The sequence below is a fragment of the Podarcis pityusensis genome, assembly GCF_964106645.2.
Source record: "Podarcis pityusensis genome assembly, chromosome: 10".
Lineage (NCBI taxonomy): Eukaryota > Metazoa > Chordata > Lepidosauria > Squamata > Lacertidae > Podarcis > Podarcis pityusensis.
The window spans coordinates 35607236-35621264 of NC_138035.1; the positions used below are offsets into that span (position 1 = coordinate 35607236).

General features: G+C 39.6%; 1 protein-coding gene across 11 annotated transcripts in view; it reads left to right on the forward strand.

The window, feature by feature from the left end:
• Positions 1-14029, forward strand: part of ANKS1B (ankyrin repeat and sterile alpha motif domain containing 1B) — a 353409-nt gene that overhangs the window by 151619 nt on the left and 187761 nt on the right. For 6 of the 11 annotated variants that reach the window (XM_081022470.1, XM_081022465.1, XM_081022475.1 and 3 more), the window contains one exon: positions 12961-13067. In XM_081022470.1, coding sequence (XP_080878596.1) covers positions 12961-13067 — 107 coding nt within the window. Of the gene's footprint in view, positions 1-12263; positions 13068-14029 lie in introns of those variants that run through there. The other 5 variants (XM_081022471.1, XM_081022472.1, XM_081022473.1 and 2 more) reach the window with 2 other exon arrangements.

Genomic DNA, 14029 nt, shown 5'->3' on the forward strand with positions numbered 1-14029 from the left:
ACATTCTGTGATATTGGTTTCAAGAGGTATATGCTAGTAGCTCCTCAGTATAGTTGAGAGTGTAGTTACTACCTGTAATCTTAGTGTAACAGTCAAAGTTTCATCTCCTCCTGGATGAAAATAAGAGAGAAAAGAATACAATAGAGTCCAAAAAACCCTTAATGTTTTTAAAGGAAGAAGCACTGCTATATTGGCCATTCTCTGTATTTGTTACCATATGGTTGTAACTTTGGCAAGCTTATTTTCCTTCAAAGCTGTTAATATCCTCCCTCTATAAGGGCAGCAATGAGATGAAATATAAGTATTTAATTAGAACAGAATTTTAATTGGAAATGTGTAGGCATTTTTATATAAACCATTTCCCCACAATTTTTTCTTATATATTTAGGAGAATATAGGTTGATGTACAGGGTTAGTCATACACAGAACCATTAAAATCAGTGGATTTCAGCCAACCTAACTGCTGTCTGCTGATCTTCACAAGCTACAGTAGTCTCATACATGTACTCTTCAATGAGAAGTTATCTTTATTAGTCTAATACGTGACACTGGCTTTGATATTGACTGTATTTTAATATGGATGCATGTGATGCATGTTACTAGTGGCTATGGGTCGTAAAGAATACAATCTCCAGATTTCTGCCAGAGTGATTAAAGACTCTGAGAGTTGCAGATTCTTTATTTATATCACCATTAAACATTGTCTTTCTTAATGACAGCCATTAACAAATGCGGTTATTAAAATTGTGTGGGCTGAGCTTGAGAATAAATGACCACTCAGTCAGTGTATGTTTACCTGAAAGTGAGTCCAGTTTTGTTCAGTGGAGTTTGCTGTCAGGCAACTGTGCATAAATAGTATCATAGCCTTCACCACATAATCCTTTTTCTGCATTGTAACAAAATTTTCTATACTTAATAAATTGCTCAGGCATAAACCTATTCATCTCTTATTATAATCTGAACTGTAAACAAAGAATAGGAGCAATGTGTGTTTTGTGCCAAGGAATGCTAGAGAAAGGAGCAGGGAGATATTAGAAAATAAAGACAAAAATATTGCAAGTATTCAGCTCTTTTAAACTGTTTTTTCAGGTATATAAGCTATTCAAAATATTTAGGACCAGGAAACCTTTGCGATTTTGTTTAAGAAAGCAAATCTTAACATCTTGGTCTGATGGCATTATGCAATTATTTATTTAGAATAATTAAAATAGCTTTATAGCTTTATTCTCAAAATAAAACCGCACTCAAATATGATACGGGTTGTAATTCAAGGACTGCATTCTATTCTGGGCAACTTTTGGGGGGGCCACATGCCAGTGGTGGGTGGGGCTAGATGTAAAAGTGGGCAGAGTAATAAGCACATTTTTACCTTTGCACTGTAGGCGAGTTTCTACACACCGTGTTTGCCAGATAAGCAGGCAAGAGGCATTATCAGAGTTCAACTACACATTCCAGTCAGGCAAAACACTCAGGGAGGGTGTGAAGCAGGGCAGTTGAGGGGTTTGGCCAGGAAAGGGAGTGTGGCCTGGGAACTCCAATCCTCCTTTCAGGATTTTCAAAGGTTGATGGATAAATGTGTTTTAGTGGTGAACTTGCTATACAGTCATACCTCGAGTTGAATGTGCTTCGGGTTGAGCGTGTTCGAGTTGCGCTCCGCGGCAACCTGAAAGTAACGGAGCGCGTTACTTACGGGTTTCGCCGATCGTGCAAGCGCAGACGCTCAAAATGACGTCACACGCATCCGCAGAAGCGACGAAATGCAATCCGCACACGCGCAGACGCACCGTCGTGTCTTGCGTTCCGTTCGGGATGCGAACGGGGCTCCACTGTATTAGCACTCATGGAGGTTGTTGGTCTAGACTCTAATGCAGAGCTTTCCAAACTGTGTGCTGCGACATGCTAGTGTGTAGGTGTGTCACACGAATGCTCCCCACACTCCTTCCAGGGGTGGAAAGGGATTAGTTTAACCTCCAGTTTGCTAGTAAAACTGAATTACTGTGTCACAAAATTATGTAAAATTGAATTACTGTGTTGCGAAATTATGTAAAACTGAATTACTGTACTGTGTTGCAAAATGATGCATGTCTAAAAAGTGTGTCACCAACATGAAAAGTTTGGAAAGCTCTGCTCTAAAGTGATGATTCTGAATCCTCTTTGCAGTACTGGGAGTCTGTGTGCTGTGTTACACACTGAGAAGGGGAAATTAATTGTTCATCTGCTTCTCGGAAATATCATTGCAGATTTCTCATCCTTAGGCCTTAAATAGAAATCTTTTGAAGCACAGAAAATCTGAAGTGAGATTATTTCCTAGAGGCTGTATCTAAGCAATAATGTAAATGTGCACAGATAAGTTTGGAACTGTTGGCCTTGTTGCACACCACCCCAGTCTCTGAGCCATGTGAGATTCCAGGGGTTCATGTTTCCTTTGGAGTGAGGAACAGTGGAGACTGCAGTGTCTTCATGACATAATGATTATTTCCAGGTATTTACATCCTGAGCCTACAGTGCAGTGGTTCACAGCATTAACAACCCAAGAGGGTCTTGCTTCCCCCATAGCCTCAGCCTTGGATTCAAACAGAAATCAAACATCACTCTGTCTCTCTCAGTTGCCAGTTTGCTGTTTTTCTTCTAGCTTACATCACTCCACACTCTATTCTCAGCTTTGGATTTGTCCTTCTATCTGTGAGTTGGAGGAGAGGCCCCACCCATCTGTCATTTCACACAGAGCCCCTTCTCTTTGTTCATCACCTAGGCTATCACTTTAGCAGGAAACTAGCCTGGCTGTTCCAAGAATTAGAAGGGGGCCTAGGCATTAGAAGGGTCTTGGCATACACCCTATTCCCCCTACTCACAAACTCACAACACTGTCCTTGTTCAGACCAGAAAAGCATTAGCATCTAGTAAGTCAGCAAGGTCCCAGCAAGAAAACAAAAAAGTAGTAATACATCTCTTTTCTGATTGTCCTCTCAGTACTATAGCCTAGTGAACTGCAGAGGATTTAGGGCAGACTTTCTATTAGTACTAGATTCTGACTGAATGTTTAGTGATGACATTAGAGAGAAAAGAATGCCAGACTACTGCAAGAAATGCTGAAGAGAAACTACAATTGAATTAGATTTCCAACATTCCTTGGGGGCTGACTTGGAAAAGAACCAAATCTAGTAAGTTGATTGTGTGAAGTAGACTGATGACGGGGGCCTTAAGCTCAGGGACTCTGACAAGTTGCTGGGAGTCTGTAGACTGGAAGAGTCTTCTTGTAGCTGAAAGAAACACTGTATTTGGAGGAGGAGAGGCAGGTGAGAGGATACAAGCACATAGAGAGCTAGGACTAATTTATGATGCTTTATACACTGACTAAATTTATTTTGGTTGTAAGATTACTTGATTATTATTTCATGGTATCCTAATGGTGAGCTTCTTGTCCAAGTGTGGATCCTTACATAGCTGCCCATCTACTACTGAGCCAGGTTCAAGTTTCTTGTTTTACTTTACAAATCCCTGAACAACTTAGGTCCAGGGTCCCTCAGGGATCATCTGAACCCTTATATCCTAGCTTGATCACTGAGATCATCTGCAGGAGTGTTATTGGTCATTCTTCCAGTTGGTGAGGCTCTTTTGACAAAGCCTCTCCTTCTACCAGAGGGGAGGAGTTGTGAGTGGGAGCCAGTTCCCACATTGGCAGGGGGGCGTATTCGGCCCCCTGTGTCAGTTATTCTGGCTGGCTTGGGGGCAGGGTTTAGTCACATTCGAATTGCCGCGGCAGTGCCGTGCCCTCATTCTGCTTCCTGAATTCGTCAGAATTCATTGAAATATGAGTGGTGTGTTGGAGGGCAGGTTGTGGCCATCACCTACCCCTCCCCTTGTTGGGTATTCCATTAAAGGAATCCGGCGGTTGTGGATCCTGTCCAATGCCCTGCTGATGGCTAGGGCCGTGGCATGACCCCTAGTGACATCAGGGGAAGCTTCCAGTTGTATTTGCATCAACAAGCTCCTCCCACTGGTTGTTAAGCCTCAAATGACTCCCCGCTGTGCAGGGTGGAGTCATGTATAGATTGTTTGATCCAGTGCCTAAGCCAATACCACTCACATGCTGTAACCAATAAAGTTGTGGCCTTCTTTAGCCCATTAACCTAAAATACTTGTGTCCTTGTGTCTTATTTATATCTAAGTGGGTGGCGGGTCCTCGACTCACAACAAAAAGAAACTGAGCACATAGAAACAATTGAACATGTTTTTCTCCACTGCCAGTATTACACAAACATATGTGCTAGGTTTAACCTGCCAATAATACACAAATTTTCAGGACACACAGGGCAACTCTGTATCTCCTTACTGCCAATGGAGATTTAGCAGGCATCTTCTGTGCCAACTTTTAAATGCCTGCTGAAAACTTTTTTATTTCACCAGGTCTATGCAGGCAATTGATAAAGCATCTTTCCACTATGGTTAATTGAGGTCTGTTTTTAACTTTTTTAATATAGTTTTTATTGTATGGTTTTAGGGTTTTTTCTGCTGTAAATGGCTTTGGGTTTTTTATGGTTTAGCAGTATATATATATATTTTTTTTTAAAAGGTCCCATCCATGCACAAGAGGGAGAGAAAGAGTGTTGATGGTTGGAATCCTGAACAGAAGCACCATTTTATTTTTATATGTAGTGGGGGTTCAGGATTGCTCGCACTCTCCTCCCTGGCATGTTTTCCTAATCTTGCCAAATGTACGTGAATTGGCTGTCACATTTGATTAGAAGTTTGTGTACAAGAGTTTAACTGATATAAACCTGATGTCTATGTAATCCTTTTCAAATATGGGGGAGGGGGGACTGACCACACAGATTGTGTCTACATGCAGTCCCCTACTCCAACATGACTTCAAATAGTTGTCAGTCTGGCCTGCCAGCAAGTGGGGAAACATGGTCCTATGGACTACTTCATCACCATTAATTCACAGTTGGGGAATATCTTTATTAGGACCAACCAAAATGTCACAAAAGAATACCTAAATAATTCTACAGAATTCTAAATCAGGCAACAAGTTGCACAAAGCAGGAGATTGGGGACAGGGGAGTTTGTATAAAGGGGGGAGAGGAAGACTGGATTTGTACTGTATATACTTGAGTCTAATGCGCAATTGAATCCAATGCACACCTTAATTTTTGTAATGTAATTTGGCCAAAAAAGATGAGCATTAGATTCAAGTAAATACCGTATTTACATTCCGTCTGAAGAAGGAGATTGCAAACTCAAGTAATCTCTTGTATTTGCAGGTATCAGATTACGTGTAGAATTCTGGGATGAAGAATCAATGACCTAGTTTTTGAAAACATCAAATCTTTCTATTATTCAGCTCTTTTTCAGGTCTTAAGCAAAACACCCAGCTTCCTGGTTAAGCAGAAAGCAGATGCACAGCAAAACATGGCAGTCTTTATATCATCAAAGCCCGAGAAAATTTTTGTGTGGTATAATAAGTAAAAGAGTTGATTCAAGCCAACTTGTGGAGTATTGCCTAGTGATAGGAGGAAATGTGATTCTCAATACGCAAAATCCCTTTCCAGTTTGTAAAAAAATAATTATCCTTGTGTTGCAGATACCACCCTGAATGGCTAGATACAGTATTCTCCAAGGTACATAAAAAAGGCAGCTATGTTGGTCTGTAGGGAAAAATCCTAGAAGTCCATAGCTGGACAATACTTATATCAAGTAAAATATCACAAAATAGTGTGCAGGCTTTCAAGTTCTTTAGAATAATTAATCGGGCAAGATGTCTTATACAAAGCAGGAGTTGTAGGTGGAATGAGGATGGATCTTGAAACCTTGTAGTCAGCATTTAGACCCAATCTAAAAATCTTCTATCCTTTTGTTTAAAAAAGTGTTTCATGTGTAATAGAAAAGTTTTAATCTTCTGCTAGAGACCACATAAAATTTGATATTTTGCTACACTTTTTTGCCACTAGTTCAGCCAATGTCTAAGCAAGCAACCAAATTATTTTTAGCTATATAGGCTTGTCTAAAAGGTTCACGCTGTTTCTCACAATTCATTGATTTGGCTTGAACAACATACCTTTAGGCTATTTCTCTGCTCTTTCCATGCAGCTTGAAAGTGGGAGGTTTTAGGTTTTCCCTAAGTTTAGCTGCATGGTTTATTATTACCACAGCATTTGCTTGCAAAACAAAAGTTCTGAAGTATCCATTTGTGAACCTGGGGGACGGGAAGGGCTGACGTGGCAACAGGTAAAGAATTGCCACAACAACATTCTGGAATTGAAAATTGCCACAACTTTATTGATTACAGATGTAGGTAGGCTTTGGCATAGGCATTGGGTGTGGGTGTGTATCCTGAATCAGCCTCTTGCCTAAAGGCTGAAGATAAAATTCTCAGATTTAAAAGTAGCTTCAGTGTACATAATTAGTATTGATCTTTGTTTCTCAGGTGCATACCTCTTATTGGATCTTGATTAAGCCTATTCCCAGTTTTTTACACACACACACACACACACACACACACTATTATTCATAAAAAGCAGTAGAAATAAAAGAGACTTCCACAAGACTGGGCCAATGGCACTAAAGGATTGGTTTCTTGTGCTGTCAAACAAGTCTCAATGTTATTCCTGCAGATGATCTTGAAATCAAACTGGGATGTAAGTTCAAGCGGTCCCTAAATTACCCTGGACTGAAGTTGTTCAGGGCTTTCTAACTTAAACCTGGCTTGGTAGTAGATGAGCAACACATAGACCCTTATCCAGTCAACCACTGCATTGAGACAGCTACCCAGCGCTTTCACAGCCTTTCCTGATTCCCAGTGTATAGAGGAGTAGAGCTATGTGTAAACAGCATACTAGTGGCACCTTGCTTTAAAACTCCCAATGACTGCTCCCAATGGCTTCACATAAATGTTAACTAGCACTGGGGAGGGGATAAATCCTGCAGAACTCCATCACACAGATGCTAGAGGGCCAAGGAGCACTAATAATAATAATAATAATAATAATAATAATAATATAATTTATTATTTATACCCTGCCCATCTGGCTGGGTTTCCCCAGCCACTCTGGGTGGCTTCCAACTGAATATTAAAAACAATACAGCATCAGACATTAAAAACTACCCTAGGTCTGCCCTCCTGGTTAGGGGTAACCAACCTCTGGACCACATGGAGCAACTCTTCAGGATGGGTTCTTGGGGATGCAATGGAGGCAGCAAAGTAGGAGCTCTTTGCTGCCCCCGCTGCCATGTAGTAGGCTTGATTATGAGTTTGAACACATGCTCAGTTGGCTGCAAGAACTACACCACTTATGCTGTAACCCCCACCCAGTCCATTTCATCAATCACTGCTCCCCATAATACCAAATGAAGCATCAGGGGGACCTCAGGAGCAATCATATCAATGACCCATGAGTCTCAACATTCCATAATGAAACTAGGACTTCAACAGGATCACCTGCTCAATCCACTCAGAAACCCCCCCCCCCCCATAAGTCTTCATGAATCTATCACATTCCGTCCTAACCGGTCCATCCCCCCCTTTGCAGGGGAAAATTGTTGCTGCAAGTTCAAATCTCCCTGGTTTGAAGGTATCAAAAACATTTCTGGAGGAGGGGAGAGAGACAAATGCCTAATTTTCTTATACATGGATTGCAGCTGCAGTGCACAGAACAGGATTTCCTCCATTCTGCCCTGCAAGCATGCAGAGAATTGGGGCATGCAGAGAATTGGGGCATGGAGAGCACCATATGGAAAGCCTTGTGTGTGTTAAATAAGCCTGACTAAGACGTGCCCTTATTACAGCTTTTCTCTTTATCTGCTATACCTCCTCCTGTTCTGATTCAGTGTGTTTCCGTATGTTTCACAGCAATTATAGGGGGGAAATCAGTGCCAGGCAGCTTACACAAACAAAACCTCATTGATGTTTGAGGGACCATATAGATGTGAAGGGTCACTACATCACTTATCATATTGATCACGTTTGGTCTCCCCTTTATGCCACATGCAGCATTGCCCCATAGATGACATATCTTTTACCATTTAAGATGTAGCTGTTGGTACCATATATTAGAAGCTATACTGTACCGGGCTCTGATTCTCTCCCCTCATTTCTGGTTACAGACAAGAAACATGTAGCAGAATACATTCTCCAGACTCTTCTTCTCAGGTTCTACTACATCTATATCTTCTTCCCTGTATTTTACTTTTGGTTTTTTTTAATAAAAGAAAAAAATGTAATGTAAATGTAGGGGCATATCACAAAACATCAACCTCATAGCTGGTCAGTCAGCAAGGCCACAGCATACTACTTGCCTATTTAAGTAAGATCTACTGCAACATCTGCTGCAACAATTATCTCCAAAAGATAACACCCTTTATTCAAAAGATAACACGCAATTATCTCCAAAAGAAAACACCCTTTCTTCTGAGTTGAAATATATACTGTATCACATTTCAAAAAGATAATCAGTGTAAAAGGGAATCCTATCTCCAGGATCAATGGCCATCTAATATTTCTATGTAGAAGATTTTTTCCTATATTAAATATGTTGTTTTAGAAACAATTGGCAGGTTGCACTATTGTTTTTGACTTCTTAAAAAAAGTGTTGATATATTTGACATGAAACACAAAGCTGTGAAAATTGCATCATGCTGTATATAAGATGACAAATCTGGGCCAATACAAATGTCTGGAAAGAATAGTTTTGAAGAAATGTAGAACAACTATTGTGTTAGACAGGAACACAAAGGGAATGACATCAGCCTTTCAAAGTTGAAAACTAAATTTGAACAACTAAAAAGTCAAGTTTCAACACGACTGAACATTACAAACTTTACATTTGATGGTGCAAAGCCATGAGTATTATTGGATGGCCTGCACAACTTAGTGGTAGAGCACATACTTTGAATGATAAAGGTCATAGGTTCGCTCTCCCACATCTCTAGGTAGGACTGGAGGTGAATCCTATATGAAACCCTGGAAACTACTAGTCGTAGTAGACTTGCCTTCCTCAATCAGATGCCATCCTAGTGTTTTGACTACAACTCCCAGCTGTGCTGACTGGGGCTGATAGGAGCTGTAGTTCAAAATATCTGGAGGGCACTAGGTTGAGGTAAAGCTGGTGTATGCAATACAGAACTAGGATGATCAAACTTATGATTCTCACTATAAGGCAGCTTCCTTTATTCCTAGAGTTCTTTTGACTTCTTCCATGCCACATGTTTGAAAGTTCTTTATCAAAATTACTATTAAATGCTGTTATGGAGAAGGAATGTTGAATTTCAAAAAGTTTTTCAACACACCCACATCAGTTCCTGTTGTTTTCCTTTCTTAGAAATGAATGTTGCTCTCTCCATTTCGTCTTGTACGAATACTGGGAAGCAAACTTCAGATCATACCAGTTGATTTGCTTCCACCCCCTACTCTCCTCAGTGCAGGGAGAGGTGAGAAAAACAACGGGGTGTGGGTTACTAAATGGAGGTGTAATCCAAACAAGATAGAGCTGATTCTAGTCAGTAGGACTACCTATTATGGGTTAACACAGTTTGCTTTAGAATGGGCTGCATTTGCCCTGATAAAATTTTTTTGCAACTTGGGGGTGTTTCTGTGTAGTAAAATGAAAGGAGTGCATTTGCCAAGCTTAGGTTAATTGCCAGTTATGCATGTCTTAGTTAGGGCTGCCACAATTCTGGAATTTCCTGGACATAGCCGGAATATAGCAGTTGGAACAGTGTCTGGGCGAAAAATTCCTGAAATTTGGATGCATGGCAACTCATGTCGGAAGTCCAGATTTTGGCGGATTTCCATAAAATTTGGCAACCCTATTCTTAGTGAAGAGAGAACTTGCCATGATAACTCATGCAGTTAGTTGTCTTAAATGGCTGGGAGTTTCAAAGTTACATCAAAGCAAAGACTTTGCATGGAACTGCCTTTGCAAAGTATTTCATGTAGCCCATAATGCAGCACTTAGAATTTTAGCATGAACCAGCTTGATGGAAATATGCCTCTGTTGCTATTACAGTGGTACCTCGGGTTACAGACGCTTCAGGTTACAGATGCTTCAGGTTACAGACTCCACTAACCCAGAAATAGTACCTCGGGTTAAGAACTTTGCTTCAGGATGAGAACAGAAATTGTGCTTTGGCAGCACGGCGGCAGCAGGAGGCCCCATTAGCTAAAGTGGTACCTCAGGTTAAGAACAGTTTCAGGTTAAGAACAGACCTCCAGAATGAATTAAGTTCTTAACCCAAGGTACCACTGTACACCTGTATGAGGTTCTGGTTCATTTCTAAGCTCAATTGAAGGTGCAGCTTGAAGAATCTATTTGTTTATTTAATTACCAATCAGTCATGGTACTATTCCTTTAATCTCAGTGTCCCTGGTTAGTCTCCTTCTGTGCTCTTGGTGCTATTGGTGTTGAATGCCAGATCTACCAAGCCAAACAAAGCACACCTGCCATGCATGGCAGCCCTAGGCACTTGGTAAATCTCCAGGTTTTGCTTTCTCCTTGGGTCTGCAAACAAAGGTCATGTTGGGCACTTCTGGCCACTATACTTAACTTAATGGACCGCATATGGCTTGATGTCTTACAAATCGCACACCTTTGTGTTAATTGCTTCCCTATAAGTTCCTTGAATTCTTTTTTCTGCATGTGACACTCTACAGCCTCCTTTAGTTGCACTGTTTGTTTATTTAGAGCCTAGACACATATACGGTATATTGCCCATCTTATGAATGTAGGGAAACTCTGCCTGCCATTTTGATAAAGTGTCATGTTCGTGTTTAAGCTGGATGCATTTCAGAATTGTGTATGGTCTTATAATTCCATGTTTCTATATCTGTGTCATTGAACAAACTGAATTTTATCCTCTATTTCTAGTCGCAGGAGGGCATGGTACCAAAACATAAAATAATAATTAAAAATAATCAAAATCTGTAAGTCAATGAAATGCTAATTCCCTTTTTTAAAGATATTGTAGCAGATAATTAAAACTGGAAGGAAAATCATACCCAAGAGCTTTTTCTTTAACGTGTGTTGCAGTTTACATTAAATATTGCATTAAACATTTATTTCCAATGATGAGGCCCACAATCCTTTGCAGAGCTCATTGAAATCCATGGACATGGGTGAATCTAACTCTGCATACATTCAGGCTCTTACTAGGAGATAAATGCTGTTTTATTTGCTAGACCTACTTTTGAATAAGTGTGCATAAGATTGGCTGAAAATCTTTAATCTGCTTCCTCAGTTCTCAAAATACTGTGAAACTGTTTCTTAGATTCCTGGTGGCTCTGAATGGATGAATTTACCTTAATAAATATCAGCAACAAAACCGAGTACTATTTGTTTGAAGTCTCCAATAAATATTTTCCAGTTCAGTAATGCTTCGTTGCCCATTCAGTAGTACATAGGTTATAAGAGCTGAATAAGATATTTTGAAGTCACCTAGATACTTCCCTCTGACTTCAGTTGCACTAGAAATGAGTCATAATGTGTTGTGCTTTCTGATTCACTCATGTGCTGGGTGTGTAATATTTTGGTTATGAACAATAAAGGGATTGTTTATGTAGGCACTAATTTGCAGCAGTACACACCTGGAAATAATGTATTTGTAAAAGCTTCTAACAAATATATTTTTGACTAGATGTGAATTCCTTACCCACCATATTTCATGTATATTTAGAAAGTTCCTATAAATAAACTGTTATCCCTGTGGTTAAACACTGCATTTAAGGTGGAAAAACAAAGTTTATGAATGAATTATTGTTATAGTTCCCAGAGTATCAGCTATATTGGTAAATTTAGAAATATTGAACATTCAGTCTTCTTAAAGTTTATCATTTTTATATATTCTTTTCTCATTCAGACAGTTCCTCTTTTGAAAAGAAATATGATATTTTACATAGTAAAAAAAATCATTTAAGTGTTAACATGAATTGATTACCTTTTTCAGACTGAATTTTAAACAGATTATAATGAAGCTTTGCTGACAAGTCTGGTAGTATTTTATGCTTGAAAAAATTAGAAGATGAAGAAATAATTATTTTGACTGAAATGGTGGTGTTCAATTTATGTTACTCGGTTTTAACAAGAAAACATGCAACACTTCATTCATTATGAGCTGATTGAAAAGAATTAATAGGAGCAGTGGTTTAGAGCACACTGTGTGAGCAGAGCAAAGCTCAGTGCAGTCTAAAAAAAAAGGAAGCAAGTAGTAAAGCATGCAATAGGCTACAGCTAATGCTTTGCGTCTCCTGATGTCTTCTGAAACGTAAAAAATCTACAACAGGCAGATCTCTGTAACGCATCACTGGTAGAAAGGTTCTATTCAGATTTTAGCGTTTTAGCTTGCCTCTGATGACCTGCTATTTTCTGCATTTGTTTTGACTGCTCTCATCATTCAAGATTGATGCTTGGATGGGTGTGTAGGTGGAAGCAGCAGTAGCAAGCTTACAGCTTACAGACAAAAAATCTGCCTTATCTGATGGCTATTATTGAAAATGCGAGGTGTAGCCTAGGCTGTGTAATGAAGGGGAGCGAGTGAGGGGGAGCAAGGAGCATGGAGCTGCATACTGATGAATGTAGGAGTATTTGATAAAAGATTTCTTGCTGCTAGCAGTGCATTGCTCATGGTGGAGTATTCCGACAATCACATATAACAGAAAACAGCTCAGCTGACAGCTTGATATGCCTTTTCCCCTCCACTGCATGACGTACTGGTCTGTAGTAGAGATTAATACCTACGAAATGTTGAGGTAGGAGCAGATCTTACTCTATAGCTTGCCCTGGAAACTATGTGCTACTTCTGACTTTCTTTCTTGCTGGAAGCATTCATTTGACAAGCTGGCGGGCTCCTTTGATACCAATTTTTCTCGGAACACAATGTGGCAATGCCACCTCTCAGCCCAGGACCATCGTTATTATCCTGTGGATGGATATTCCCTGCTTAAACGCCTCCCTTCTCAAACTCTTTCAGCACCCAGATGCCCTGTCCAGACTGTGGGACAATGGTTGGAAAATATTGGGCTACCTCAGTATGAGAACCACTTGCTGGCTAATGGATTTGACAATGTACAGTTTATGGTAAGTGATTTTCTCTGTGTAATATTGTGTGCTGATGTCTGGTTCTTTGCCTCATGAAATCTTATACAGCATAGAAGGGAATCTGTTTTGTGTTTTGCAGTGTGCTTTAGGATAAAAATGTATTTGCATAATCCTATCTGCCTACCAGTACGAGCAACGGATTTGGGAGCCACAGTTCTGCTTGGTTCATATTTCATTCCAAAGCATTTTTAAAGAAAGTAAAAGCGTGATACATCTGGACTACCCCTGAGGGGGTGTGGAATCAGTTTTTCTTTCTATGAGGACAAGTGTATCGGTAGGGAACAGATTACCCTAGTTAATATTGAATTTATGTAAAAAATATATCTCCATATTCAATTCTAAATGTTCTAAAGGACTACTGTATGTTGAGCTTAAAAAAAGAACTATATCCCCAGTGCATAGAAATGAATGGCTGTTCCTTTAAATGTAAACCTAAAACCCACCTACATTTAACTATTAAAGAGTTAACAGAGATGGATAAGACAGATTTCTTTGGTATACAGTGTCCCTATTTTGTGTAGTGCTTTAAGCTATGAAACAGATATGACCATGGACAGGAAGAAAGGTAACTTAGTTGATAAGGCAATAGCCTACCCTTTTGTATACACCTTCCAGTTCCTAGATGTAGTAACACTCACCACACCTGTTGTTCACAAGCTGTTCTTATAGCACATTTCACTATATTTTCTGTGAAGTCAGATTTTTATGTGCTGCAGTGTTATTTCCATAATTGAAAACTTGCATACACTATATGAAATGCATAGTTTTGTGTCAATGCACAATGGTGATTTTCTTAAACATGTGAAAAACCTTTATGTTATGTTAGAAAATATTTAAATTAGATTACAAGGTGGCTCTAAAGCATTTGAAAAATATATCTATGTGAAATATTACCAACTCCTAACTTATAGGCTATATTAATCCAATTTCTTCATACAATA